The sequence below is a fragment of the Talpa occidentalis genome, unplaced genomic scaffold (assembly GCF_014898055.3).
Source record: "Talpa occidentalis isolate TD23 unplaced genomic scaffold, MPIMG_talOcc4v2.1 talOcc4.11, whole genome shotgun sequence".
NCBI lineage: Eukaryota > Metazoa > Chordata > Mammalia > Eulipotyphla > Talpidae > Talpa > Talpa occidentalis.
This window is the reverse complement of record NW_023601104.1, coordinates 2,291,997-2,319,579: the sequence shown is the minus strand read 5'-3', so window position 1 is coordinate 2,319,579 and position 27,583 is coordinate 2,291,997. Positions and strand designations below refer to the sequence as shown.

The 27,583-nt window shown below is 59.7% G+C and overlaps 3 protein-coding genes across 7 annotated transcripts; 2 read left to right on the top strand and 1 right to left on the bottom strand.

The window, feature by feature from the left end:
• The first annotated feature begins 283 nt into the window (after positions 1 to 283).
• COMMD4 (COMM domain containing 4) lies at positions 284 to 6,535 on the top strand. The gene is made up of 8 exons (XM_037502079.2): positions 284 to 345; positions 3,012 to 3,083; positions 3,305 to 3,370; positions 3,605 to 3,644; positions 3,868 to 3,987; positions 4,143 to 4,223; positions 4,554 to 4,730; positions 4,809 to 6,535. Exons 1-8 carry the CDS (start codon positions 343 to 345, stop codon positions 4,847 to 4,849), a joined length of 600 nt encoding a protein of 199 aa, XP_037357976.1. The 5' UTR covers positions 284 to 342; the 3' UTR covers positions 4,850 to 6,535.
• A 2,937-nt stretch (positions 6,536 to 9,472) lies between these two features.
• Positions 9,473 to 15,936, top strand: NEIL1 (nei like DNA glycosylase 1). 2 transcript variants are annotated; one of them, XM_037502077.2, is made up of 9 exons: positions 9,473 to 9,501; positions 10,279 to 10,713; positions 12,296 to 12,569; positions 12,812 to 12,911; positions 13,299 to 13,426; positions 13,768 to 13,795; positions 13,960 to 14,021; positions 14,178 to 14,400; positions 14,493 to 15,936. In XM_037502077.2, exons 2-9 carry the CDS (start codon positions 10,280 to 10,282, stop codon positions 14,552 to 14,554), a joined length of 1,311 nt encoding a protein of 436 aa, XP_037357974.1. In that variant the 5' UTR covers positions 9,473 to 9,501; position 10,279; the 3' UTR covers positions 14,555 to 15,936. The 2 variants fall into 2 exon arrangements, with proteins under 2 accessions (XP_037357974.1, XP_054556067.1); XM_054700092.1 differs by lacking the exon at positions 9,473 to 9,501 and having other exon boundaries at positions 10,247 to 10,713; positions 12,296 to 12,415; positions 12,506 to 12,569.
• On the bottom strand, positions 15,163 to 26,341 carry MAN2C1 (mannosidase alpha class 2C member 1). Of its 4 annotated transcripts, none has more exons than XM_037502076.2 (26): positions 26,225 to 26,341; positions 25,939 to 26,064; positions 25,304 to 25,427; positions 24,160 to 24,230; positions 22,612 to 22,789; positions 22,158 to 22,347; positions 20,940 to 21,046; positions 20,650 to 20,760; positions 20,174 to 20,266; positions 19,938 to 20,054; positions 19,619 to 19,714; positions 19,393 to 19,538; positions 18,939 to 19,062; positions 18,491 to 18,612; positions 18,316 to 18,401; positions 18,041 to 18,196; positions 17,763 to 17,861; positions 17,487 to 17,637; positions 17,142 to 17,246; positions 16,899 to 17,055; positions 16,652 to 16,795; positions 16,209 to 16,318; positions 16,029 to 16,108; positions 15,741 to 15,889; positions 15,548 to 15,657; positions 15,163 to 15,468 (listed from the first exon to the last, which is right to left on the bottom strand). In XM_037502076.2, exons 1-26 carry the CDS (start codon positions 26,323 to 26,325, stop codon positions 15,342 to 15,344), a joined length of 3,180 nt encoding a protein of 1,059 aa, XP_037357973.1. In that variant the 5' UTR covers positions 26,326 to 26,341; the 3' UTR covers positions 15,163 to 15,341. The 4 variants fall into 4 exon arrangements, with proteins under 4 accessions (XP_037357973.1, XP_037357971.1, XP_037357972.1 ...); XM_037502075.2 differs by having other exon boundaries at positions 15,165 to 15,468; positions 17,487 to 17,581; positions 17,751 to 17,848; XM_037502074.2 differs by having other exon boundaries at positions 17,487 to 17,581; positions 17,751 to 18,196.
• Between the last annotated feature and the right edge of the window lie 1,242 nt (positions 26,342 to 27,583).

Sequence of the window (27,583 nt, the reverse complement as noted above, 5' to 3'; positions counted from 1 at the left end):
GGCGGGGCTTCCAGGTGGGAAACCCTGCAGGGACAGAGGCCCCCGCGGGAAGCACCCCGAGCCCAGCCCCGGCGCCTGCGCCCTGGACCGACAGGGTCACGCCCTCCGCCCCGCGCGCGGGCTCGTCCGCGGCGACACCGCGCGCCTGCGCAGGGAGTCTCCGGGCGGGTCCGCGCACTGAGCCGGCGCCCGGGATTCTCGCCCGGCAGCTGTGGGGACTCCGATCGCCCCGCCCCTGGAGGCCCCGCCCCTCCAGGAGGCCCCGCCCCTGTGTCAGGTGACCGCCGGGTCAGCTGACCACGAAACGCCGGAAGGAGAAACTCCGGGCCAGCGCGTGTCGCGATGGTGAGGACGGAGGGTTCGTGCGAGGCCGGGGGTGCGGCTGGAGGGCAGGGCGGGACCCGCATGCTCATGGCTGCCCTTGCAGGAAGGGGCGAGTGACGCGGCGAGCAGAGTCCGCACCGGGCCCGCAGCAGGCAGCTTAGGTGGAGAAAAGCGCCTCCGTGCAGGGTGGGCGGGGCCGGCCGGGGTCCCGCGTGCTTCCCGGGCGGCGAAGAAAGCCCTCCCCCGCGGGCGGGAGCCCCCTCAGGCCTTCCCGGGCCTCCAGAAGTCTTCCCCGAGGTGCCGTGGGACTTGGAGAAGAACTTACCTAGAATGAGGCTCAGCCTTTGGCTCTGCTGGGAAGCCCATCTGTTAGGGAGCCTGAAAGGAGTCGCTTGGGGGTTAGGACTGAGTAGCCCACCCATGTTTTCGTTACTTTAATAGATGCTTTTGGGGGGCCTACTCTGTGCCAGCGCTGTGACTTAATGCAGGAGGTTGGGCAAATTCGGAAGCTTGAATTGGCACTCAGTTGAGATTTGACAGGAAGGGACCTTTGTGAAACGTCATGTTAGAAAGGCTTCTTGGGGGTGCTTGAACCCGTGCGGCACCGGGGCAGGGAACATTCCTGACTGGGTGCAGTGCCGATGGTGTGTCACCGCTTGGGAGGCATGGAGGTGAGGAAGAGAGACAGACTGTCTTTCAGACTGGGCATGACCTATTCAAAGGCCAGGTGAAAGAGCGCATGGCTCCTGGGAAGGAGTGTATGTCGCGTAGCTGAGAGACTATAAACAGAGACCACATCTTGCTAGGTCTTGAGAGCCACATTAAGGAGAGGGCTTTAAGAAGAGAGCGCTGGGAAGCTAGGAAGATCCTACAAGAGAGACTCAGGGAGGTCTGGCTGGGGCAGCGCACCCCCAGAAGGTGGTGGTGGTCGTGAGTTGGAGGGGGGGAGTGTAGAGGAAATCCACAGGACTTAGGGGCTAAATGCTTGAGAGCAAAAGGAGAGGGAGGTGTCTGGACTTGATTCCCACGTGGGAATGCTCAGTGCCTTGTGAAACCCTGGAGGCCACAGTGGGTATCAGTGAGTGGGAAGAGCTCCAGTTGCTTCCATACATCCAGAGTGGGGGCCTGTGAGCTGTCAGGTCCGGCTGGCAAGAGACAGACCTGATAAAAGGGGCCAGAGCTCAGAAGAGATTTCACAGTGGCAGAAATGTGGGAAACACCAAAACAAAGAGGATCTTTAACCTTGAAAATGTGTCAACAGTTTCAGCAGGAGTGAATTGGGAAGTGAGGGCCTAGGACAGAGCATAGAAAAATGCCAGCATTTTAATAAGTTACACAAGGAACACATTCTTGTGGTAAAATATGTAAATAATACAGTGGTATCTATAGGTAAAAGTCCAGTCTTTGGACTTAAAACTCTTGCAGCATAATTTTCACCAACTTCAAACTGAAATTTAGTATTTCTTTCAATTATGAGTGTCGGCAGCGAACCCACATTTTTAGCAGCACCTCTCTTACGAATGGAAATCTGATGTTTTCACTTCAGATTTACAGCTTTTTGCATTGTTTTTATATTGTTTATACTCATCATTTCTAAATTCCAAAAGTTATTAGACACGAAATAGATCATCCATTCATTTTGAATATTAGGTAACTTTCTTTTTTTAAAGATTTATTTATTTATTTATACAAGCACTGGGTACAGTCAGAAGCGCGGGAGGGTGAGAGAATTCACCAGAGCCAGAGCGGGGAACAGAGCAGGCAGACAGACGGAGGACACTGCTGAGGGGAGCAGTGGGCACGGCAGGAGAGGTCTGCGTGCCATGTGGGACCCTCGCTGGCAGCCGGGGAGTGAACTGGCACTGCAGAGGCTGCAGGCAGCATTGCAGCCCTGCGCTCAACCTTTGCGCCACCAGGGGAGGCCCTTTGGTAACTTTCAGTTAGCTCCATATGCAGTCCTTTTTATGCATTTCAAAACATTATTTAAAGAAAGGCCTACAGACCTCACCAGATGCCAAATGACTATGGCATCAAAAGGCGGAGATGCCATGAAACAGAAGGAAGTGCAGGCCCATCCTTATGCACCTCCAGTTCCTGTCCCCTGCCCCAGAATGGCAGCAGACAGCATTTTCCACAGACTGCCATTTCCAAGGGTCCAAGGGAAAAGAAACACAGCAAATGAGGTGGAAGTAGGCCAGAGAGAAACATCCAGAAGCACGTGTTGCTTCAAGAACAGATTGTGTCAGATGCTGCTGAGGAGTTAGAGAGGGCAAGCGTCGCAGAGGGGACCCCTGGTATGATGGGAACAACAGGGCCAGTGAGCCCGGAGCAAGGCAGGGAGAGGAAGAGGAGGAGGTGGGAGAGGTTGCTCATGCTACGGTCAGGGACTTTATTTTGCTTCGTGCTGGAGCCCAGCACAGAGTGGGCTCTGCCACCCGGCAGTTGTGCAGCAGATGCTTGCTGAGCTGGTGAGGCCCAGGACAGGCTGCAGCACAAAGCGCATGGCTGTGTGAGTCAGGGAGAGTTTTTTCCAAACAGCCTTTTTTTGATGGAGAGAACAAGAGGCCAGAGGGCATTCATCTGGGTTGGCTGGCTGGACCCTGGGGAGCAGGGTCTCTGGACTCAGGGAGTAGGGAAGTTAGCTCAGCCCTCCCTCCAACCTGACGGCCTCCCTTACTCTCATGCAGAAGTTCCGGTTCTGTGGTGACCTGGACTGCCCCGACTGGGTCCTGGCAGAGATCAGCACGCTGGCAAAGATTGTTGAGTGCATGGGGCTCCTCGGGGGCCAGAGGAGGGGTTGGGGGCGTGGGCTGTAGAGGTGGGGTGTTGAGGACATCCTGGGGTTGGGGCCCCAGCACGCTCAGCCTGTCCCAGCCTGCTGTGGGACTCCGCACAGGGCTGGCCCTCTCTGATTCAGGGCCCCCACCCCCACCCCAGAGACCAGGTGGCCAGTCCGGCTGACCTAGGCCTTTCCCTCCAGTCCTCTGTGAAGCTGCGGCTGCTGTGTAGCCAGGTGCTGAAGGAGCTTCTGGGACAGGGGATTGATGTGAGTAAGGGCCCAGCACCCCATCGTCTCATGACCCTGTGACCCCTGCCTTGCACTCCTCTCCCCCCATTTGCCCTGAGACTGTGGCAGTCCAGGTAGTTAGGTGATTGGCCTGCTGGCCTTCCTGGATATCTTGTGTCCTCACCACACCCAGGGCTAGGACTAGGGGCCCAGGGCTAGGGCGTCGGGGGTGAGCAAGGGTCTCTCACCCCTGAGGGCCTCCTTTCCTCTTAGTATGAGAAGATTCTGAAGCTCACTGCTGACGCCAAGTTTGGTGAGTACTCCAGAGACCTGTGGGTGACCCTGGGTGCTGGACCCAGGGCCTAGCACAGAGCTCTGACCCACCTGCTTCCGAGGGGAGCAGTGGGTGCTGTCCTTGGCCAGCATCTGGTGAGGCAGCAGCCGTGCTCGGGGCTCAAGGCTGCCAGGGACTCTGCTGCAGGCAGTGTGGCAACAAGGTGGTGGCCCAGTCACACCCTTCCCGCGGGTCCCTTCAGAGTCTGGTGACGTGAAGGCCACCGTGGCAGTGCTGAGCTTCATACTCTCCAGCTCCGCCAAGCACAGCGTGGATGGCGAGTCCTTGTCCAGTGAACTGCAGCAGCTGGGGCTGCCCAAAGGTACGGGGACAAGGGCGGCAAGTGGGTGACCCGCAGGCCAGGGTTGCTGGGCAGCCGGCCTCACCGTGGGACCCTCTTGGCCAGGTGCTTGACACCTGTGCTCTGAGCAGCCCAGGCCCTGGCTTGGTATTTCAGAGACCCCCTTCTGTCCTCAGAGCACGCAGCCAGCCTGTGCCGCTGTTACGAGGAGAAGCAGAGCCCCCTGCAGGAACACCTTCGGGCCTGCAGCCTGCGTGGTACGTCCGTCTCCGGCAGGGCTGACTCCACTCTGGGAGTTGCATGCAGCATGGGAGGCCCAGTCTCTAGAGAGGAAACTTAGCCACGATCACTGTGGAGCCGTCGCAGCCTGGCTTGGCTCGGCTCCCCTAACTCTCCAGGTTCCTTTGCTCTGAGGGCTGCTGTGGATAATCTGAGCGTCAGATTACTAAGCACCTGCCCTGTGTCAAAGAGACAAGCCCTTCCCAAAGGCCACGCACCCTTGAAAGGCTGAGGGTGGAGCCAGGGTGTGGGCTGAGGGCTACCGGGCCGGCCAGCCTGTGATTCTGAGAGCCGCTCTCCACCTGCAGTGAACCGGCTGGCAGGTGTGAGCTGGCGCGTGGACTACACACTGAGCTCCAGCCTGCTGCAGTCTGTGGAAGAGCCCGTGGTGCACCTGCAGCTGGAGATGGCCGCTGCCCCAGGGGGCCCAGCCCGGCCTGTTGCCATGTCCCTCTCGGCAGACAAGTTCCAGGTCCTCCTGGCAGGTGAGGTTTGACTGTCTCTGGAGGGATTAGGGCCCCTCGCTGATGCTACCTGACTGCTGCCCACGTCTTCCCCTGCAGAGCTGAAGCACGCCCACACCCTGATGGCCCCGCTGGGGTGAGGAGTAGCGTGTTGGGACCAGTGTTGAGTCTCTGCTCCAGACTTCTCTCCAGCAGTGGCGCGGGGCGGGGCGGGAACTCTGGCAGGGACTGGCTTCCGGGGTCCCTGGCCACCTGGGTTCCCACTTGAGAGTTCATCTCAACATATTAGGATCCTGAGGACTTTTCTACCGTTGTTTTCCCTCCCCATGAAAGGCGCTTGTTAACAGTTTCATGAGCAGGCAGAATAAACAGGTGTGACGGAATGTGTGTGAGGGCTGCTTTTGGGGCTCAGATCAAAGGGTTGTAGGAGACAGGAAGTGACATATGGACCTCCCTGGCCTATCACTCATTTACTCTTCTCAGCTGCTGATGGAGGCAGGTCAGGGGTAAGGTGAACTTAGAACCAAAATAAAACCAAAAATAAAACCTTTCTCTGTAGAGAGGAAAGTTAGGGTTCTGTTTCCCAGTTCAGTCTTGCTCTTGCCTCTGTCCTCTCTCTGCTGGCCTTGTGCTTAGGCTGGCAGTAACTGGAGGCAAAAGCCCTGACTTCCTGACTCCTTTCTGAAGAGAGAAGGGCCCATGGCAAGAGAAGTGGGGTTATGAATGCTCGTGTCCACACCCCAGTTGCTGAGATGGTATTTGGAGGTGCTGCCTTTGGGAGGTGTCAGGTGTAGGTGAATTCATGAGAGTTGGACCCTTGTAATGGGGCAGCAGACCGCACCAAGGGGAGCCTTCCCCTCTCGCTGGCCGTAAGGAGGTGCAGTCTCCCTTTCCCCACTGGCTGTGTCAGAGACGCCTGCTAGAGAGAAGATTTAAATAAAGTCCAGTTTCAAAAACAATACCCCACCTGCCTAGCATTCAGACAAAAACCATTTGTCATTCCAAGAACCAAGAAAATCTCAACTTGCATGCGAAGAGACAATGGAGGTCACTACCGACAGGACTCTGTTCTCTGCTAAGAACTTTAAAGCAGCCATCATAAAAAATGCTTGATGTCTCAGTAAAAAAGACGATACAAAGAACTGGATGGAAATTTTAGAACTGAAAACTACAATAATCGATGTTAAAAAAAGGTCAACAAATTGCGTGAACTTGAAGATAGACTAATAGAAATTACCTAATCTGAACAAGAGAGAAAATAATGGAAAAAAACACAAGACAACCAAAATGAAAATGCATACATTATGCAAAAATAAAAAATGATGTAAGAATTATATAAAATAATTTATTAAAAAAAACACACAAGACCGTCCAGAGGACCTGTAGGCCTATAACAGAACATCCAATATTCATGTCCTGGAAAAGGGTGAGACAGAAAAGTTATTTGAATAAATAGAGGCTAAGAATTTCCCCAACATGGTAAAAGACAAACCTAGAGAGTTTAGAAGCTCAGTGAACCCCCAAGAGAGAAATCTGTGCCAGCATACATCAATATGAACTTCTGAAAACATAACAGAAACTACAGAGTAATGTTGAAAGCAGCAAAGAGAAATGACCACTAACCTTCAGGGAGAAAACAATTTGAATGATACTGGATTTCTCATCAAAAAGCATAGAGGCCAGAAGAAGAAAGTACAACATTTTCAAGGCCCCAAAAGAAAAGTCAACCAACCAAGAATTCTGTATTCAGCAAAAATTACCCCAAGAATAAAGGGGAGGGGCCTCCCTGGTGGTGCAGGGGTTAAAGTCTGCACTGTGAAGCTGTCCACAGCCTCTGCAGCACAAGTTTGATCCCTAGCCAGGGAGATACCCACATGGCGCAGCAGACCTCTCCTGTCCTGCTGCCCACTGCTCCCCTCAGCAGTGTATTTCAGTCAGTCTGCCCGTTCTGTTCCCCACTCTGTCTCTGGGGAAGCCTGTCACCCCCCACACACACACCTCCGGCCTACACCCCAGTTCTTATATGCAGAAATAAAAATAAATCTTTTTAAAAAATCAAGAGGAGACTTCAGACATATTCAGGTGAAGGATAACAGAATTTGTCACCATAAGACCTAGCCTGGGGAGCTAATGATCCAAGAGTCTTGGAGGAAGAACAATGGAAAGAGAAAAACACAGATAGAGTAGACGTCTTTCAAAGGACTTTAAATTTTCGTTTGACTATTGAACCAAAACTTACAACTACTGAATGCTTTTCAGTGTATGCTGAGGAAATATTTCAGGTCATTGTGAACAAGAGAGGATGAAGGGAGGGCGCGTGTTTACAGTCACTCAAGCTGATGGCGAAGCGGCCACAGCAGCCAAGGCCGGGCGCGGGGTTCATGATGTGCCGCCCAGGGCGGGCGTCCACGGCCGGAGATGCAGCCCGCCCAGAGCCGGATCAGCTAAGGCATGAGGACGGCTAGTTATTAAAAAGTAATCCACAGGAGAAGAAACACACAGCGGCAAGGAAACCCTCCTCTCAGCAAACGCACGTCAGCTCCTCTCCCGGGAGTCGCCCCGGGCTGCGGCGCACCCCGGGCCTCCCCTCGCCCTCGGGGGGGCCCGGGTTGGCGCAGCCCCAGGCCGCGCTCCGCAAGCAGGAGGAGAGGGGAGGGGGCAGAACACCCCCAAGTTTGCCACAGGAAAGAGGCCGTAAAAGAAAACCTCTCCCCAAAACTAATCCGTCCTCATCTGTCACCGTCGGATGTTACTGCGCTTGTTGAGTCAGAAATTTATAAATACTGAGATTTTTTTTTTAAGATTTATTTATTTATACAAGCACTGGGCACAGTCAGAAGCGCGGGAGGGTGAGAGGATTCACCAGAGCCAGAGCGGGGAGCAGAGCAGGCAGAAGGACGGAAGGACACTGCTGAGGGGAGCCGCGGGCGGCAGGAGAGGTCTGCGCGCCATGTGGGACCCTCCTCCGGTGGCCGGGGAGCAGCGCCATCTGGGACCCTCGCCCGCGGCCGGGGATCGAACCGGCGCTGCAGAGGCTGCGGGCAGCTTCGCAGCCCAGCGCTCAACCGCTGCGCCACCGGGGAGGCCAAATGCTGAGATTTTTAATCAGTATTTAGGGACGATCAAGCAGCCCTGGCCGCGGAGCTGCAGGAGGCTGTGGAGGATTCCAGCCCACGCGGGAGGCCGGGGTGGGGGGGGCACCCGCGCTTCCCGCCCCGCAGCTCCGCGGGCCCCGCCAGGGCTCGCCAAGGGCGCCTGAGGCGCGGCCGCGGCGGGAAGCCCGGCGCTCTGGCGCTCGAGAGCAGCGCGGGCGGGCCCAGGGCCCCGCCGCCGCGCGGGGAGAGACGCGGCGCATCCCCCGGAGCCGCCGCGCCCGGCAGCGGGAGGCACGAGGACCAGCGTGGCCGGGGGGCGCCTCGGCCTCACGGAGGGCGGCACCGCGGGGCCGGCGGGCGCTGGCGACGGAGGCGACCCCCTCGGCGGGGACGGTCGCGCGCGCCTGGGACGCCTCCTGCGCACCCACCACCCTGGAGGCGGGGACCAAGGCACGGCGCGCCCCAGACACTGCTGGGCGGGCGCGAGGCGAGGAGCGCCCCGTTCCCAGGCGAGGTCCGGTGTCGGTCCCGCTGAGTGGGGAGTGGATCGGGGTGTGCCCAGGAGGTGACCCTGAAAATGCACAGCCACGCCTGGCGATCCCTTCCCGGGCATCGGGAAAACTAGAGAGAACAACTTAACGGCACCTGAGGAGAGCTCCAGGGGCCCCCGAATGCGAGAGGACACCCCCAGGGACGGGCTTCGGCGGTTCATGAGACCCAAAAAGCGGAGCGCGGACGGCCCCACGCCGTCAGGAGGGGACCCCGCCCGCCCCCCGCTCCCCTCAGCGGGGCCCTTCAGGGGATGCGCCCGTTCTGCCCCCCGCGCCGCCTCTGGGGGACCCTCGCACCCCCGCACTCTGGCCTGTCCCCCGGTTCTTGTATAAATAAGAAATAAGAAAACGGCAAGACACGAATTCCGCACGACTGGACTCTGCTTGGAGCAACCGAAAAGGGCGTCTGGGAGCCCTGAGGGGGTCGCGGCTGCCGGGGGGGGGGGCCCGCGGCTGCTGGCAGTGGGTGTTTACGGGGCGCCGCGGCTCGGGGGGCGGGGGGGTGTTTAGGGGGCGCGCGGCGGCATCAGGGAGGTGTCGGGGAGCAGCGCAGTACGTGGGGGCAAACGACACCCGGGCTGAAGGGCGAGCTCCCCACAGAGGCCTCCGGGGCACCCCCCGGCCTCGCCCCGCGCCCGGCACCCCCGGCGCAGCCTCCGGCTCCTCGCGAGGCCCGGCCCGCGCCCCGGAGCCCGCTCCCCGCCCCCGCCCCGGGGCGGCCTCCGCGCGCCGTTCGCTCGGGCTCGGCCTCCTGCCCGCGGCGCGTCTGCTCACCCGGCGGAACCGCGGCCCGGCCGCAGGTCCCCGGGGCCTCTGCACCTGCACGCGCGGCTTCCGCTGGGGCGCCCTCCCCGCGCCGGGGCGCCCTCCCCGCTCCCGGCGTGCCCCTCGCGGCCGCCCCGCCCCGTCCGGCAGGAAGCCTCGGCGCGGGGCGCGGGGAGGCGCGGGGAGGCGCGGGGGGCGCGGGCTGAGGGCGCGTCTTGCCGGCAGGCGGCTGAAGGGAGCCGGGGTTCAGCACCCACAGGCCGCGGCGCGGGGCAGGCCGGGCGGGGCGCCCCCCTCGCGGCATCGGGAACCGACCCCGCCGTCTCCGGAGCAGCTGCGCGCTCGGCGCAGGCCCTGGCGGCGCGCGGGGCGCGGGAAGAGGTGGGTGCAGGGCAGCCCTGGCGGAGGCCGACCCCGACTTCTAGGGGAAGGAGGAAATGGACTCCGCGCTGGGCCGGGGGAGAGGGCGAAGGGGAGAGGCTGCAACCCCGGGGCGGGGTGTCCTCGCCCCCTACACCCTGGCCCGGCCGCTCGCCCCGCCCCGGCCCGCGCACCCGCTGGCGCACCTCGGCCTGGAGTCGCGGCCCCCGGGCGGCTCCCCGCCGGGCTGAGCGCGCCCAGAGGTGTCTTGCGGGCTCCGCTCCCCGCAGAGTAGGGCCCCCCTCGGTCAGTGTCGGGGGAGGAGGCCCCTCCAGGCTGGGGAGGGCGCGGGCGAGGAGCCGACAGCCTCCCCCGCGGGGCGGGAGGGGCGTGGGGGGCGCAGCAGGCATCAGGTCCCCCGGGTGGCGGGACTGGCAGGAGAAGAGAAAATGTGTGTGTGTCGGGGCGCGGGGGGCTGGGCCTGAGATAGGACGGTCAGCGCCTCTGCCCAGCGCCCGCGGCCAGACGGGGCCAGAGGCGGCCAGCAGGGAGGAGGTGGGAGCCGGGAGGGCCGGTGTGCGGGAGCCTGACTTTACTCCAAGAGCTGCAGGTCTGGGGGAAGCCTCGGCGCCCCCTCCCCACCTGCGCTCAGGTGCGCTGGGCTTCTCCGGGTGTCCAGGCCCTCAGATGTCCCCGTCCACTCCCGCTGACCGGGGGTCTTCTCAGGCATCTCTCCTCCCTCACGAGGTGCCCACCGGCCCCCCTGGGTCATCTCCCCCACCCCCCGCCCCCCTGCAGGATGCCCGAGGGCCCGGAGCTGCACCTGGCCAGCCACTTTGTGAACCAGGCCTGCGAGGGACTGGTGTTCAGCGGGCGTGTGGAGAAGTCCCTGGTCAGCCGCAACCCCGAGGTGCCCTTTGAGAGCAGCGCCTACCGCATCGCCGCCTCAGCCCGGGGCAAAGAGCTGCGCCTGACGCTGAGCCCCGAGCCGGGCGCGCAGCCCCCGCGGGAACCCCTGGCCGTGGTCTTCCGCTTCGGCATGTCTGGCTCCTTCCAGCTGGCGCCCAGTGATGCGCTGCCCCCCCATGCCCACCTGCGCTTTCACACGGCCCCGCCTGGCCCCCGGCAGGCCCTGTGCTTCGTGGACATCCGCCGCTTCGGCCGCTGGGAGGTCGGGGGCGAGTGGCAGCCAGGCCGAGGGCCATGCGTCCTGCTGGAGTATGAGCAGTTCAGGTAGGGCCAGCCCTGGGCATGGTGGACAGTCCTGGGTTCTGGGCTGACTGGGTCAGTGCCTCGTTGGCCAGAGGCATGTCCTAGCCCCGTGCTGGCCTCAGCCCCTTCCTCTCAGGCCGGACGATAACCTTCTCTGGGGACAGCCCCTGAGCAAGTGAATATGGAAACTCAAAACTGATGTGGGAGAAGAGAGGGGGGCACCAAGAGAAGGGTGGATAGGCATGCCCAAGGGCACAGGGCCAGGCGGCATCAGCTGGGCCCCCCCAACACCCACACTGCTGCTGAGCACCCTCAGGAGGCCGAGAAGAAAGGAACTGCTTTAGGGGGCAGGAAGGGCTTTTGTGGTCTCCCACATGCTGCCTGCCCACTGGTCTGTGTCCTGGGGCCTGCCTGGGGGAGGGGTGAAAGGCCCATCTGGGCTATGATGCAGGCCACAGAAGGTGGCAGGTGTTAGCCACTACTTTCCTCTAAAGAGGAAATCTCTGAAATTGGTGCCAGGCTCTGATTTGGCGCTGGGGGTACAGATGGCTGTGGGCCCTGATGGCACAGCACCAAGTTCAGGTAGGGAGAGAGGACAGGGAAACAAACTAGGTAAATTCAAATAGACAGAAGCCTGCAGAAGAACACAAGCAGCAGAGACGGCCTTCGCTGGGGACGGGGTGGGGGGTGTTAGGAATCGTTCTAGCGGACAATCGCATGCAAAGTCCTGCAGCGGGCTTGGCAAGCCCTCCCTTGGGGAGAGGTGTCTGGGTTGGCCGTAGGAGACTCGGTCGTCCCCCTGGGGTGTCCCTGGGGCACAGAAAGCACTGGCTCCTGGCCTTCCCAGGCATGACTCCCAAGAGCTCACGCCTGCCCCACCCCCACCGGAAAGCTGCTGTGTGGTCTGGCTTCGCTGCACCTCACTTTGCTGGGGAGCCATGCCCCAGGCTTACCGTGCCGGCTGGCTCTACGCTGCCTCGAGCACAGTGAGCATTTCACCTTTTCCTGGCCCTACAGCTGGGCAGCCAGGTGGGATCTGACTACCCAGGCTATCCTTCTGCTCTTACCTTGACCCCTAAACTGTGTCTGGCCCCCATCTCCTGTCTCACTGTAGTCTTTTCCACAAAGGAACAAGATGCATTTCCTCTTTCTGGTGGTGAGAAGCTCTTGGAAGTGGGGTAGGGGCTTGTGGGGTGTTCCCAGCCTGCCTCCCTACACCTGCTGCACAGAGCCCGTCCCTGCCTCCCCAAAGATCTTGAGGGTCTCAGATCCGCACGAGAAGCCCTTCACAGGGATGCCAGCCTGCAGGCACACCTGAGGACCTTGATCACTTTGTTCTTGGGGGGTGCCGGGGACTTGGGGGACATGGACACGGCCACATACACAGCCTTCTCTTTCCTCCAACACGTTTTTGATATTTTCCACCTTTTGTAATAAACTGAAATCCCGCGCCATCGCCACGCCACGGAGAGGAGAGCAGCTCCCGAGGACAACGCGGCAGTGAGGCTGGGAAGCGCGAACTGGAACGCCCCTTGCCTCCTGCCGGCCCAGCCCCCAGCCCCCGCTGGGTGGGACGGGCCTCCCATGCCCGGTGTCTCTCCAGGGAGAACGTGTTAAGACACCTGGCAGACAAGGCCTTTGACCGGCCCATCTGTGAGGCCCTCTTGGACCAGAGGTTCTTCAATGGTATTGGCAACTACCTGCGGGCAGAGATCCTGTTCCGGTCAGTAGGCCGGCCACGGGTCCAAGGGCCAGGGGCTCAGTGTGCCCACACTCCCCTCTGCTTAGCACGGCCCCCTTTCCCACCCACCAGTCTGAGGATACCCCCATTCGAGAAGGCTCGCACGGTCCTGGAGGCGCTGCAGCAGCGCAGGCTGGTGAGCGCGCGGGGGTGGTGCACACAAAGGCAAGCGTGGGGATGGGCCAGGTGGTCTCCAGCTCAGCCCTAGAGGCCCTCTCTCGGCTGTGCCTTGCGTGTGCTGGGGGCGGGATGGGGGAGTAGCAATGAGCAGTCTGCATCCCCCCCAGCTTAGAAGGGGTTTGCTCCCCAGGGGCAGCTGCTCTCCCAGGGGCCCTGCCTCACGCGGACAGTCAGGTTCTGCCCCTGCTCCTCCTCCAGAACCCGGAGCTGACCCTAAGCCAGAAGATCAGGGTCAAGCTGCAGAATCCGGACCTGCTGGAGCTGTGCCACTTGGTCCCCAAGGAAGTGGTCCAGCTGGGTGAGGCCCGGGGATAAGACGGCAGACTGTGCTCGGCACGTCCTGCTGCTGGCCCGCTCTGGGCCTGCTGCCCGCCAGAGGATGCAAGTTAGTCAACCAGCGGTTGCTAAATAGACGGGCCTCCTCACTGCCGGCGGCCACGTCTCCCACGCCGCCCCCGAGCCGGCCCGGGCAAGGGCTCCTCCCCACCGCTCCAGGATGGAAAAGCCGCGGGTCCGCGCGGGAAAGGCGCCAGTCTGGGTCACGGCTGGGGGGAGGGAGGGCCATGGCCCCCTGACTCTGTCCATCAGCTTGTGCCGCTGAGGTCTGGGCCAGGTCGGACCGGGCTCCCCCTCCTCCCAGCCTGAGTCTGCCCTCTGACCTCCGCCCCGTTCCTCTGTCCCGTAGGGGGCAAAGGCTACGGGCCGGAGAGCGGAGAGGAAGACTTTGCTGCCTTTCGGGCCTGGCTGCGGTGCTACGGCGTGCAGGGCATGAGCTCCCTGCGGGACCGGCACGGCCGCACCATCTGGTTCCAGGTTTGGGCCCCACAGTTCACACAGGCAGGCGCAGACCCGAGTCCCAGCAGGCAGGAGCTGGGTTCTCCCCAGAGCAGACCTTAAGATCTCCCAGGGCCTGTGCAGGCCCCCAAGGGTGCCACTGTTGCTGAGCATAGCCTGTCCTATGCTGCTCCCCTTCTGGGTCCCAGGGTCCCAGCTAGAGGGCGTCCTGTGCGTGTGGGCTGGACCTGAGGGGTGCGGCGAGGCTTCCTAGGGGAGCAGCTACATCTGAGAGGGCAAGTGTGAGCTCTGCCTCTCCAGGTTAAAGTGCCCCTGCCTCAAGCCAGGTTGATTGTTGAATTCTCCGCATTCCATTTTAGGGGGATCCTGGACCCCTGGCACCCAAAGGTAAGCTACTCCTTATGCTATGAGCTAAGCACGCAGAAAGGACTTGGTGCCTGCAGGGTCCATCACTCCCACCCTGGGAGTGGTCCCAAAGCGGGAGAGCGGGAGCCTGCAGAAAGGGGGCTGAGGCCGTCATACCCTCCAGCCCCCAAGTCGGTGTTCTGCAGGGGGCAAGTCTTACAAGAAGAAATCCAAGGGCGTGAAGCAGGGTCCTGAAGACACGAGTGAGGTAGGTGCTCTGCTCCCCACTCCTGCACTCTCCGGCCCTGGCTGAACCTACCAGATCAGGCTTTAGGGCAGCCACCTTGACAAAGGCGACAACGGTGGGTCCTAGCCAACCCGGGACCCGCCAAGTGCCTCAGAGACTCACGTCTCCTTCATGCAGGCGCCGAGCAAGGGGCCTTCCAGGACACGTAGGGCACGGAAAGCCCTTCCACGCGGGCAAACTGCAGCCCAGCAGCCCCAGGAGACCAGCCTCCAACAGGATCCAGAAACCCCGCCAACCCCCAAAAAAGGGAAGAAGAGGAGGGGGCGAGCAGCAGCTTCTGGAGGCTCTCCCTCCTCACGCTCCTCTGGGGCCCTGCAGGAGAGGGAGGGTGGCCGTGCAGGTGGGGCGGCTGAGTGGACAAAGGGGGCGAGGGAAGCTCTGGGGGTTGGTACGCAGACTGGGTCTGAGCCGCACCTTCTGCTCTGCTCACAGGTCGCCGCAGGCCCCGAAGGACCAAGGCTGACTCCCCATCTTTGGAGCCGGGGGGACCTTAGCCTCTTAGCAAGGGCTCTCCTAGCTTGCCGCCTCCCCTCCCGCTGCCTTGCTCTGGAGTTGGGGGACCGTGAGGCTTCCTTGCCACCGCAGCATCTACTGAAGGGTGGCCCTGGCGCTCTGGCTGCTCCCTGCATAACAATGTTTTTAACTGTACCTCACTTTTCCCATTTTTAAAGGCTCCTGCGAAGATTTTTTTTTTTTTTTAAATAAACTGATACGCTTGAAATCCTTGGCCCTTTTCGGACTGGCTGGGATGGCCAAGTTGGGAGGGCCTGCTGCAAGGCCACCTGCTCCCTATCCTGTCCCCAAGGCCCTGGCTCTCAGAGTCTCCTCTGCAGGACAGTCCCTCAGAAGAAGTGTGGAAATGCTGGTCCAGGCGCCACAGCTCCCCCAGTGCAGGGCCCTCAGGGCCTGTGGCTGCCCTGGAGCTTGGCTCTGACTAGTTAGTGAACCTCCGCTAGCAGGCCAGCCAGAACCCACCCTCCTGGTGCCCTCCCCAACCCCAGGCACTCTGCCTGCAACTCGACTCTCGTCATCAGCTTGTGGTTGCAGGTCTCTCGTGGGGCTGCAGCCCAGCCCCTGCAAACACAGATAGCCTTCAATATGGCCTGCCCTCAAGGAGGAAAAGTCTTCCCTGGAAGCCCAACACGGGGCCCTGAGGGGAGCAAGTGGGACCACCAGTACGGCTCCTGAGCCAGGATTTATTGTGCAAGAGGCGAGTCAGCCTTGGTTCCTGAGGGGAAGAACAAAATACAAAATCCAGTAACAAACTCCCACCTCAGGGACTCAGTTGGGTGGGGGCTGCAGAATGAGCATGAGTGACCGCACTTGGAAGGGAGTGAAGGTGAGCTTCAGGCGGGCGTCCTGCAGTGGCAGGTGGCCAGCAGGGAGACGCTGCTCCAGAAGGCTGCAGCTAGGGAAAAGGAAGAGGGGCTGTGAGGGTGCCAAGAGGGCAGGACCCCCACACCACCCATGCCCCACACCCTACTCACAGGAAGGCCTCCTGAACTGGCAGGGATGTGTGCAGCCAGCAGTCCACATGGCTGCCGTGGGCCTCATAGAGCCTCAGCACCAGCGTGCGGCCCTGGGGGCTGGTCTCGGCCTGAAGAGAGACAGGTGGTGGGTGGGCTGGACCCAAGCCAGGACATCGGCCGCCACCCCGGGCGCAGCCCCCAAGCCCCTTGCCTGCTTCACTGTCTCCAGCACGACTGCTGGTGAGGACACCGAGAAGGCACTCCAGGTGGTGGCTGGCGCCCGGCCCGGGGCGGGCAGAGCCAACAAGGGGAAGTTGAGGCTGTAGGCAGCTTGGATAACGCCAGCATCTTGGAAGGAGCCTGAGTGTGGCAGGAAGGGACACAGGGTGGAAAATGGAGGTGGGGGTGCCACGCTGCTGCTGTGCGTTCCCCACTGACTGCTGTGGAAATCCAGGCTCAGAGCAGGGCCGAGGGGTAGGGGCAGGGAGCTGGTACTCGCCCTTGTGTGGCATCAGCGCGTAGGTGAACTCGTGGCGTCCCATGTCAGCAGTGGCATCGGGGGCTTTTGATGCCCGCAAGCTGGAGTTGAGAGGCCAAGAATGAGCAGGGCTGCTGGAGTCCTGGTCAGACCCAGGAACACTGGTGCCCCACGCTAGCCCCCGGAGGACACCCCACGCACAGCGAGAGGCTGAGGACGTTGCCTTGCACGGATGAGCCATACTTGCAGTCGTTGAGCAGGGCCAGCCCAAAGCCATGCTCTGACAGATCCATCCAGCGGTGGGCCCATACCTGGAGGACAGAGCCAGACCTGCTGTGGCCCCACCCCCTCGGCTCCAGAGCTCCTGACACTCGCGTGAGAACAAGCCCCAGGACCGTGAACTCCAGCTTTCCCTGCAGGAGGACCCGGGCCCACCTCCCGCCCTACTTAGCTTCTCACCCACAAAATGGGGAAAACTACTTCCCCCACCGAATGGGCATGGGCAGCAAACTAAACACAAAGCATTTAGCATAATGCCCGGCACACACCGTAGTGATCTTCCTCCCCCTCCTCACCCCACACCACAGTAGCCTCTCCCCAGCCAGGGAGGATTCCATTACCACCACCCCTCACCCGCGTCAGACCTCAAAACGAGCCCAGTCCCAAGAGGTGTTGTAGTGGGTGGGTCGCTGCAGATGTCCAAACTGGACCTCGTAGGTGGCCTGGGGGCTCCGCACGCGGGCAGGGAACTCCACCTTCAGGAACTTGTGGGACTCGTGCCAGTGCACCTGAGGCGGGGTGTGAGGTGAGGGAGACACACACGGTGCTAGAGTTGGCCCCTCCTCACCAGCCATACCCAGGGAAGACGCCCAACACCCCGCCCCCCACTACCTCCGTGTGGAAGCGGACATAAGGGCAGCCAACATCCAGCACCACCTCCTGACTGAGCCGACTGTTGGGGCTGATCTGCAGCAGGAACAAGGCGCTGCCCCTCACACCACCCTCAGTGCCCACCGCCAGGGTCCCTGCCTGGCCCAGCACCGTCTTCCTGTGGGACAGGGATGGGAGCACTGAGCCAGGGTAGGCTTGTGGGGAAGACCCAAAGCGTGCCCGCCTCCAGCGGCCTCCGCGCACCGCGTCTCCAGGTGGTAGTCCATGACATCCCACGCGTCCCAGTACAGGGGGATGTCATCGAACAGCACAAACTGGTTCCCCACAGCGCCCTCGGCAATGGCCTCCCTGGAAGGACAAGGAGGTGTGTGTGACCTCGGTCTCTCCAGCCACTTGGGACAGGAGAGCTGCGGGGTGAGTGGATCCTGGGGACAAGGGATTCCCAGCGCAGCCTGCCCTGCTCCCCATGCGGGTCCCAACCAAGAGTCATCGGCTGCTGCTGTGGGCAGATGTTTGGTCAGAAGACAGAGGGAACCGGGCTTGGGGGCCACTCGCAGAGCACTGGGAGAGACTAGGAAGGGCTGGCACCTGCCAGAAGCCACCAGCACCAGGGATGTCAGTCGGCCAGTGGGGTCCAGTTTCACCCGGATGATGCCATTGTCCAGAGTCACAGAACCGTCACTCTTGATGGGAGGGGAACTTGAGGTGAGTCTGCAGGGGCTTCTTCCCAACAGCCCTCCTCCCAGCCCTAGCCCCACCTCACCACTGGTTCCAGGCTGGCAGGCCCAGAAACCCCATGCCAGTAGGACAGCCCAAGACTGCACCTGCCTCCCAGGGTGTGCCAGCACTCACCTCCTGTACCACGAACACGGGCTGCTGGGGTAGCAGGGGCTGCAGGGAGGTGGGGGTGGGCGCAGGAGCGTAGCCCATGCCAGGCACTGTCACCAGGGCTGGGGATGAGGCCTGGGCATCAGTGTAGCCTCCTTGACCTCCTGGGAGTCTCCTGGGGAGGGAGGGGGATACTCCTCCTCCTCCCCCACAGCCTGGGGTACACCAGGCAGAGATCCCCAGGGGAAGGTCCCCAACCCCTGGTGTGGCCTTGCTCCCTCCTGCTACAAGAGACAGTCGTCCCCAGCTCATACCTAAGCTGTGGGCCCCGCCTGGCTTGGGCAAGGCCAGCACTTCGGTGCGCTTCCACGGCAGCGTGTTGACGATGAGGAGGCCTCCGGGACCCGGCTCCCCAGCACACAGGGCTGCGGCTGCAGTGCTGAGGAGTGCATTGCCCTGGGAACGGATGTCTGAGGAGAGACTGGCTGGTCATGCGTGGGCGATGGGTGTGGGATGACCCGAGTGTGCCACAAGGGGCACTCTGGGCTTGGCCCCAGGTATTAGAGAGCAGCGGGAATGGCAACCTCACCTTCATAGTGGCCCATAGCTTCCTCTGCCACCAGCTGGATGCAGCTTCCAGTCACCACATCATGGAACTGGTTCAAGAGCAGGAGCCTGCAGGAGCAAAGGGCAGGCAGGGGTGGGGAAGGCTGGAGGGCGGGAAGAATGAAGGCTGCAGGGGCAAGGTCAGGTGGGTGGCTGACCTCCAGAGGTCCCGCAACTGGGCTGCTGGGTACAGGAACTGGGCACTGCGGGTCAGAGCCAGGCTGCTGAGCAACTCCACATCGTGCAGGATCCGCTCACAGTCTCGGTTGCCCTTCTTGATCTGAGCCCAGGGTGGGGGGGATCAGTCTGGAGACTGCGCCAGCGTTAGGATACCTTCCCATGACCTCCCTTGCTCAGAACTCATGGCTCCGTAAGGCCTCCTAGATAAGCCATCTGTGGGTAACCTTCCTCTGTTCTCCTCAGCCCAGACCCCTCCTCCCTCAGAGAAGCTCAGTCCTGCCTCCTTCAGGCTCCTGACCCACTCAGCTCTCGACTTCTAAGCTTTGAGCTCCTCCGAGGAAACCAGCCTCATCCCCCCAGGTTGGGCTAGCGTCTGTCCTGAATTCCATCTCTGACCTTCTGCAGACTCCTCAGACTCCACCTGACCTGGGCATGAGTGGTGTAGGTGCCATTATGCAGCTCCAGGAAGAGCTCCCCGGCCCATGTGCACAGCCGCTCTGAGTCACTCTCCAGTGCCGAGAAGAGGCGCTCTGGGGAAGACAGCTGCACCCTGAGGAAGATGGGAAATCTGGGTCCCCCAGCCTTGGGAGGCCAGATGGCTCAGCCTTTCTCTGCACTGAGTGGACAAGGCCCAGTCCCAACAGAAAGGAGTTGTCCCAGAAAGCTGCCTGTCCATAGAAAACCAGTACTGGATACCCTAAGAGAGCTTCTTTTAGCTTCTTCTCAACCTTAGTTTTTCTCCCATCCAGCCCCAGTTTGGAAGTCTGGAGAAGCCACTGATCCAGAACTGGAGCAGGACAAGGTCCAGTGGAGGAACTGAGCCCAGTGTTTGAGCAGAAAGAAGGGCTCCGGCCAGGACTGCCTGCGGGCCAGGGCTGACCTGGGCAGGCCGTCCGTATTGCACAGTCGCTTCAAGCGGTCCAGCATGGTCTGGGTGGGGCCACCACCCCCATCCCCAAAGCCGAAGAGGAAGGCGCTGTGGTTGGTCCGCCCCTTGTCCCGGTTGTTGGTCACAGTCTTCAGCACCTGAACAGATGGGAGAGATCAGGACACACCAGCCTGGGACAGGACCCCCAGCTCTCTCCAGCCACCAAGTGCCTCCTTACCTCCTCCACACTGCCCTGCATCCCGTATGAGTCTCCAGGCGGGAAGTGGGCCAGCACACAGGAGCCGTCCAGCCCCTCCCAGAAAAAGGTATGGTGCTGGAGGCGGGGGGGGGGGGGGGGGTCAGGGTGGAGCAGCGCTGGCCCGCCAGACCTGGCGCTGCCCGTACCCCTGCCCCTGAGAGCTGTGTCACCTGGAGGGGAGACAACCACCCTGGGCAGAAGCTGCAGGCTCACCCCACGACTCTAAATAAACCTGGGAAAAGTGAATGGGGCAGGAGGGCCCGGGCGCACTCCGAACCTGACCCCCAGGCCTGCTCACCGGGAAGGAGTTCACCAGGTTCCAGCTCAGTTTCTGGGTCAGGAAGTACTTGATGCCGCAGCTGCGCATGATTTGGGGGAGCTGCGCTGAGTAGCCGAACGTGTCTGGCAGCCAGAACTGTGGGGGTGAAAGAGCCGCTGGGGCACAGGAACCAGGGCTCCAAGAGCCCCAGCTCCTCACCATCCAAGATCCAGTTCCTGCCCATCCACCAGCAGGAGCAGCAGCACCCAGCCTACCTCAGAGCACATCTTCCCAAACTCCTGCAGAAAGAAGTTCTGGCCCAGCAGGAACTGCCTCACCATGGCCTCTCCACTGGGAAGGTTTCCATCCTGGCAGTGAAGGGAGGGAGGCAGCTGACCCTTCAGCACCAAACGGGGAGCAGGCTGGGGCTCAGGCTGACCCCACCCCATCCAGAAGCCAGGGCCCTCTGACCCAGGGGCTCCAGCCAGCACCAAGGACCATCCATCTGTGGGAAGGAAGGTTCCCAAGACTGGGTTAGGCGAACAGCCTGTTGCAGTGCTTGAGACCGCCCTCTCCTTTGGAGACCCTGGTCTTGGGATTCCAGGGACTAATACATGCTGCCACAAAGTGGGCTGGAGGTGGGGGGCGTGAAAGGATTGTAAAGTCAGTAGCAAAGTCAAGGAGGGGCCTGGGCCATAGGAGTAAAGGCATGGAGGTATGGCTGAGGCTGAGGGGTATTGAGTGCACTCACCATCTCTACCCAGGTGCCCCCCACAGGCACAAACTGCCCACGGCCGGCAAACTCCTGGAGGCGGGCATATAGGCCAGGGTAGTGGTTCTTTACCCACTCGAGCTGCTGGGCCTGTGGACAAGACAGAGTCAGAGCTGGGTCAGGAGTGAGGAGGACCCTAGCCAGGCCCAAGTATGAGGCCCACGGGGTGACTGAGGGTGGGAAGAGCTCTGCCTCTTGGTAGAGAAGCCCTCAGAGCCTCACTCTCCACCACAGCGAGCTCCAGGTGCCCCTCTTCAGCTGTGTCTGACCTGGGAGCAGGCAAAGATGAAGTCAGGGTTCTGCTCCATGAGCTGCACCACTGTCACCCAGCTCCGAGCACATTTCCGCACAGTCTCCTTGAAGGGCCAAAGCCAGGCTAGAAAGGGAGGGGTGAAGATTGGAGGGAGAGCAGCAGGGTCCCCAGCTTCTCACAGACCTCCACCCTCACCTACCTCCGATTCCCTGAAGGCTCAGCCTGGCCTCCAGAGGGCCAGCCTAGCCCTCTTCCTATCCCCGCCCTTTCCCTGTAAAGCCCTGTGCATCCCTCCTGAGCTGCCGCTTTGAATCACTCCTGCAAAGTTAGAGGATGGAGGAGGTGGGCAGCGCTATTAGGACAATTTTACAGATCCGGAAATGGAGGCCCCAAGCCCTAGAACAGTCTCGCTCTAAAGTCTAGATCCCCCAAGAGGATCCTATAAGGGAAACAGGAGCTAACCCTTCCTCCACACATGCTGATGGATGTCCCAGAACAGAGGACACAGATCCCCAAGATGGAGCTGCCTGAGCCGGCACAGTGTGTGAGGCCCTCTAACCTCTCCTGCCTTTAGGACTCAGTTCCTTGCCAGCTCACAACCCACCAACACCTGGGCACAGCTGAAAAAACTTGTTCTATTTCAGAAACTTCAACTGCATCAGCATCAGTACCTTGGGGAGCTTGTTAAAAATGAGGATTTCCCATAAGCCTCAAACGAGGCAAATTCATAAGGTTCAAAACTGAACTCCTGATCCTCCCCAGGAAACCTCCAAGCATGCTTAAGCCCCCATCTCAATTATTTCATCACTCCTCTCTAGGGATGTGGGCACTCTTGTCAAACTCTTATTCATTATCACTCAGTTCCAAAGGTCACCTCCTCCAAGAAGCCTCTCTTGAACATACCCAAAGCAGCTGAGCTTCCCAGTCCCCATATATTCCTTTATCACAGCACCAAGTGTGCCTGCCTACTTGTGATCGTCAGTCTCTGTAATCCTACCTCCCATTATTTAGCAAAGGGCCACAGGGACCAACAGATTTATTGAAAGAATAAATGAAGCCACAGCTATCAAGCCCACAGTCCAGTTTCCTTGCCCCATTTGAGAGACGGGAAAACCGAGGTCCAAGAGAAGCAAGGCAAGAACTTGTTGATGATCATGCAGTGATTCCGGGCCACAGCCAGAATTTCAAGGGCATGCATGCCTTCCCCAGCCAGCCCAGCTAGCTGCTGCCCTACCTGTATCAATGTGGCAGTGCCCTATGGCATGGAGTGTGTGTTCACTTTCACCTCCATGCTGGCCAAAGAATCTGGATGCCAGGGCTTGGGCCACAGGGAAGGTCTCTGGCCGGGCAGGGTCACACACATTCACAATCTGGTTGGCTGTGTACAAGGCCTGGAAGCTTCGCTGGTTGTCCTCTCCAAGGCCCTGCAGCAGGATTCAGTCCCTTAATGCCCTTCTCAAGCAGGGGGGTCTCCTCAGAACTAGGCTCCAGCTGATCTTCCAAGCAGAGCACCTCCCCACCTCTTTTCCTGTTCAGTACTGTCCCCCTCCTCCTCTTACCTGTGTTGAGACACGTTCTCAACACGCAGGCGGGCAAAACACTTAACATTTTCTTTCTTCTAAGAGTCCCAATTTACCCAAGAAACCACCTCTAGAGAGACTTGATGGGGGGGAGGGGGGTGTCAGTACCTTGGCCATGCCCAGCAGCAGCTCCAGATCCACCAGGAGCTTGTGGACATCCCGGTGGAAAACGGCCAGCTCAGCCCGGCTCACCTGGAACATCTTCTCGAGGTCAGGGGCTGCAATCATGCTTCCCTTCCCGGCCCCCAGGAGCCCATTGCAGGCTACTTCCACATACAGGGTCAGGCTACAAAGGTGGGGAGGCAGCCTCAGCCACAGACCAATGGAGGACGCTGGGGCCTTGGAAAGGGGCGTCCAGGAGGCATCCGGCTCACCCCTTCCCATTCACCTCCAGAATCCATCACCAGGAGGATCCCACAGTATCTTAGGGGTGTGTGTGTGTGAGAGGCTTGTGTTAGAAGTACCAGGTCAGAGGCCTCCCTTGTAGTACAAGAGGTTAAGTCTCAGCACTATGAGCAGCCACTGCACCATGAGTTTGATCCCCGGCCAGGGAGCTGACATACATGGCGCAGTAGATCTCTCCTGTCTCGCCCGCTGCTCCCCTCAGCAGTGTACTTCAGTAGATCTGCCTGTTCTGTTCCCCACTCAGTCTCTGGTGAGTCCTCTCATCCCCTGCATCTCTGGCCTGTACCCCGCTCTTGTATGCATAGATAAATAAATCTTCAAAAAAAAAAAAAAAAAAAGAAAGAAAAGGTCACAGGTCAAACCTATGTCCTGCTGGTGAGTGTTCAAACTGGTCCAGGAAGAAAAAGTAGCCAAGTTTGGAACAGTGTGACCTGCATTGCTCTTTAACCTTTTACTTCCAAAGTTGTCTTTATAAAGCACTAACTACCTGAGTCTCAGAACCATTTCCACATATTAGAAACTTGTAGCTCCCAGCTCTGATCTTTCAAAGCAAAGATCCACAGACAAACATGGGGGAGGCCATGCACCCGGGTGGCATGGTGGGCCCTGCTTTTTGCCTTACTCAGCAAAAAGTCACCGCTGCTCCCTTCAGCAGTGCTGGGCAGCCCTGGAAGGTCTGCTGGGCCATGTGGGCAGCTCCCTGGCTGGGGATGGAACTCATACACAAGCCACAGTGGCTAGCGATAGCTTGATAACGCTGAGACTTAACTCCTGTGCCACCAGGGAGGCCCCTGATTTTTCTTTTAATGACTCCGTTAAAAACTTCTTAGACAGTAGATCCGCCTATTTTGCTCCCCACTCTGTCTCTGGTGAATCCTCTCCCCTCCCCCCACATCTGGCCTATACCCCAGTTCTTGTATGCATAAATAAATCTTTAAAAAAAAAAAGAAATCAGAATGTAAGATATCAAATACATCTCAACTAGTAAACATTACACTTGAAAGAATTCCTGAGATGAATGCTGATATTATTGGTCCTCTTTACCTGGTGGGATAATGAAATTATTTACTTTCTTGCACTTTTTGAGCACCAGGAACAAAATCCTACTTTTTGGAAACAAACTATGAGATGTGAGGATGATCCTGCAGGAGAGGTAGGGATATTTCTAAGATCACTCTGGGCCTCAGTTCTTTTTTGCCCACCAGTGGCCCCTCCCTCATAGCCCATGTGAACCAGGGCATCAGGACTCACCTTCGGAGGTCTTCTTCCCCCAGCCTATCAGTGATGACATAGCTGGTCTTCTCTCCCTCTTTGGTCAAACCCTGGTGGAGGGAGAGTCAAAGTGAAGGATTCCTCAATCCTCTGGTAAGGATTGACAAATGAGGAACCTGTGTGTCTCAACCCTTAGGGTAACTGGAGCTGTAATCACCAAATGGCACTTATTTACCAGCAGAAAAGCCCTTGGTCTTATGGGCAGGGTCCTGAGCAAGGGTCAGGAGACCCGAGTGTGGCCTCTGTGTCTCTGAATAAATATCTGAAGGAAAACTCTATGAAGTCAGGGACAGGTTTGCCTCATTCCATTATACGCCCAGGGCTCAGCATAGAGCCTGGCCCAAAGGAGGCACTCACGAGATATCTGCTAGGTCAGTGGAAGGAGGCAGGGCAGGGGAAGGTGATGAGGGGAGAAGGGGCTTGCCTTCCCTCCACACAAAAACAACAATCCTAACCCAAGACTGAGAGTTCTAGTGCAATTGGAATAGAAACTGTGTGAACCTGACCAAGTGAATTCTATATATCTCAGTCTCAATCTGTAGATGGGCATAAAGACCTACCACATAGGACTATAAAAATTAAACCTATATAGTTCGATGCATAAACAAGACAATAGTGATTATAATTATACCTGGAGAATTGGGGCTAGAATGGTAGGGAGATTCATTACTTCAGGGGAAGAGGACTTCAACGTTTACTTAGAGCAATTTAAAAAGTCCGCCCTCTAAACATGTATTATAAGCATCTAATAATATCGTAAAAACTAGTTTATTAAAAACTAAAAAGTGATATGGCCTGCAAAGCTACTAGCCTGGCACCTGACACCACTAGGGTTAATAAATTGACCTGTATTTATTATTATTGTACTTGATTATTAACTGTTTTCAGCCTGGAATGGGAAGATGGCCCATCACTGGCAGGGGTGGTCAAGCAGCAGATTGATCCCAGCGTCACCAGTTTAACTTCCCAGTCTGGGAGGGACCAAATGCACAGGTGACCAAGCAGCAAATTCCCCAATCGTAAAATCCTGATACCACCCTGCAGGCAGTCACTCAAACTGTGGCTTCTCCAGAGACCAGGGCTGAAATGTGCCTCCACCTGTCCCTCAGGCAGGGCGCCTCACCTGGACAGGTTCCCCATCACGCCACACCAGGCCTTCTCCATCACTTTCCCAGCGAAGGTGAACTTCCTGACCTACCCAGGCTTCTGGGATGGTCAGTTCCACCCGGAACCAACAGGTCCACCATCTGCAAGAGAGCCACTGAGATGGGCCTCGGAGTGAAAGCCCTGACTTCTGACATACTTCCTCGGACTAAGGATCGGTGAGGGTTAAATTTATTCAGGCTTCTGCAGTGCTCCAAGGCATTCGGCTTTGATCCAAATAAAAGGAGCAAGCAAATGTGCAGCAAGATGCGAAGAATCAGGGGTGGCTTCCTGATATCCAGTGTCTGGGGGAAGGGGTCTGAGGTGGGTTGAAATTCTCTCCTTTAAGGCTGCGGGACCAGGGATGCGCGCCCTCCGCAGGCTGCCGCTCTGCCCTCAGGGGCTGTCCAGGCCGGGGCGGGCCCCCCTCCTCCGGGGCTGTCCCGCCCGGGGCGGGCCCTCCGCCCTCCCTCCCCCTTCCTCCCAGGGCTGTCCAGGCCGGGGCGGGCCCTCCGCCCTCTCTCCCCCTTCCTCCCAGGGCTGTCCGGGCCGGGGCGGGCCTCCCTCCTCCCGGGGCTGTCCGGGCCGGGCCCCTCCTCCCGGGGCGGTACCCACGTGGGTCCGAAGCTGTCGCCGACCTGCGCGGGGCGGAAGGGCTGCCGAACCGCCTCCGGGTAGGGGAGCCTCTCGGGCGTCAGGAAGCTGGAGAGCGCGGCCACCGGGCAGCTGTCCCCGAAGAGCCTGGGCGGGCGGGCCGGTGGGCTCGCGCGGGCCGCCCCCCCTTCCCGCCCGGGGGAGCCGCTGGGGGACGCGCGTCCCCGCGACACCGCCCGCCCGGCTCCGCCCAGCCCCGCGCCCCGGGCCCCGCGGCGGCCTCGGGGGCCCCGGGCGCGGCCCGCACCTGCCGCGGAGGTTGCAGTCGGTGAAGTAGAGCGGCGACACGAACTTCTCCACCCGCTCCAGCGTCGTGCGCCAGTGCTTCAGGGCCGGCGCCGCCGCCATGGCCGCTCCTTCCGGAAGGGCCCGGCGCGGCCGGCTCGCCCCGCGGCTGCGACGCGAAGGTTCCGGCGCGCGGGGCGCCCTCCCGCCCGGGCCGCTTTTCTGGGGGCACCGGGGCTCGCGCGGACGCCGCGGCTCTGGGCCGGGGGGCGGGGGCCCCGCTTCCAGGGCCCCCGCTTGGTCCTGATGTTGGGCCGCTGAGCAGACAGCGCGAGAAGTTGCGCCCCTAGACGCCCCGAAATCCAGGTCAGACGCAGACCGCGAGGCGCGCGCGCGGGCTGGGGCGCGGCAGACCCCGGCCCCGCGCCTCGGAAGCCGGCTGCAGCCTCCCGGCGCCGGCGGGGCCTGGGCGCCTCGACCTCTGGAATTGGTGTCTGCTTAATGCAGACAGAGCCAGGGCCCCAAGGACGTGTGCGGGCGAGCTGCCTGGCGGGCCAGGTGTTAAACAGGGGGGGCTCTTCGCCCCAGTCACCCCAGCTTCCTCAGCTATCATGTTGGCCTTTGGCTAAATGTCGCCCGTCACCAGAAACTGGAGGGGTTTTGATTGGAGATGGCAGATCAGTCATAGCATTCAAGACCCTAAAAGAATGAATTTTACCACAGACTGAAGAACTCGGAGAAACCGTAACGCCAGAAACATCTCCACTTTCATCCTCATTGTCACCCTAAGTCCAGCACTTACAGCTTTTCCCTCCCTTCCGAGACTGCCGGGAAGCCTCCTCTACAAAATCATTGGAAGAAAAATATATACACGACGTTAGCCCTGATATTTTAATGAAAATACTGACCAAATTTACAACATTTCAAATGCAAATCACACAAAAAGGTGACCACGGAATACCAAACATGATTTTAAAATAAAGATAACTTTGCTATAATACAAGCTGGGTTTAGAGCTTGGAGCTCCAAATGTCAGAAAGCACGAGGGATAAAAATGATGCTTGTAACCACCCTGGCTGTAGGTGAAGCGCCCCCTTCTTTTGGTTGTACTGGTGGGGCTGGGGTAGTTGCCCAGAATGGTCCCAGAACCCTATTCTGACCGGTGGGCTGGTGCTCTGAATAGGAACACTGGAAGGCCAGCAACAGCGGGGCTGTCCCACCCAGGCCCCATCAACTGTCACCATTAAGATCAACACCATCTTTCTTGAGCCAGCACAGGGAGGCAGGTGTTACTGCTGGGAAAAGCTGAAGACCTTCCCCCTAGTGGTGCGTGTCAGTCTAATCCCAGGTCAGGCCCCAGCTGGGCTCCAGACTCTCTCCG

Coding starts and splice junctions, on each gene's coding strand:
- COMMD4 (XM_037502079.2), top strand. Junction 3,988..4,142: donor GCAGCTGGGGCTGCCCAAAG/GTACGGGGACAA, acceptor TTCTGTCCTCAG/AGCACGCAGCCAGCCTGTGC. Junction 4,731..4,808: donor GTTCCAGGTCCTCCTGGCAG/GTGAGGTTTGAC, acceptor CTTCCCCTGCAG/AGCTGAAGCACGCCCACACC.
- NEIL1 (XM_037502077.2), top strand. CDS start 10,280: ATGCCCGAGGGCCCGGAGCTGCACCTGGCCAGCCACTTTGTGAACCAG. Junction 14,022..14,177: donor GTCCTGAAGACACGAGTGAG/GTAGGTGCTCTG, acceptor TCCTTCATGCAG/GCGCCGAGCAAGGGGCCTTC. Junction 14,401..14,492: donor GAGGGAGGGTGGCCGTGCAG/GTGGGGCGGCTG, acceptor CTCTGCTCACAG/GTCGCCGCAGGCCCCGAAGG.
- MAN2C1 (XM_037502074.2), bottom strand. CDS start 26,325: ATGGCGGCGGCGCCGGCCCTGAAGCACTGGCGCACGACGCTGGAGCGG. Junction 24,231..25,303: donor GTGATGGGGAACCTGTCCAG/GTGAGGCGCCCT, acceptor TCCCTCCACCAG/GGTTTGACCAAAGAGGGAGA. Junction 20,761..20,939: donor TCATCTTTGCCTGCTCCCAG/GTCAGACACAGC, acceptor TCTTGTCCACAG/GCCCAGCAGCTCGAGTGGGT.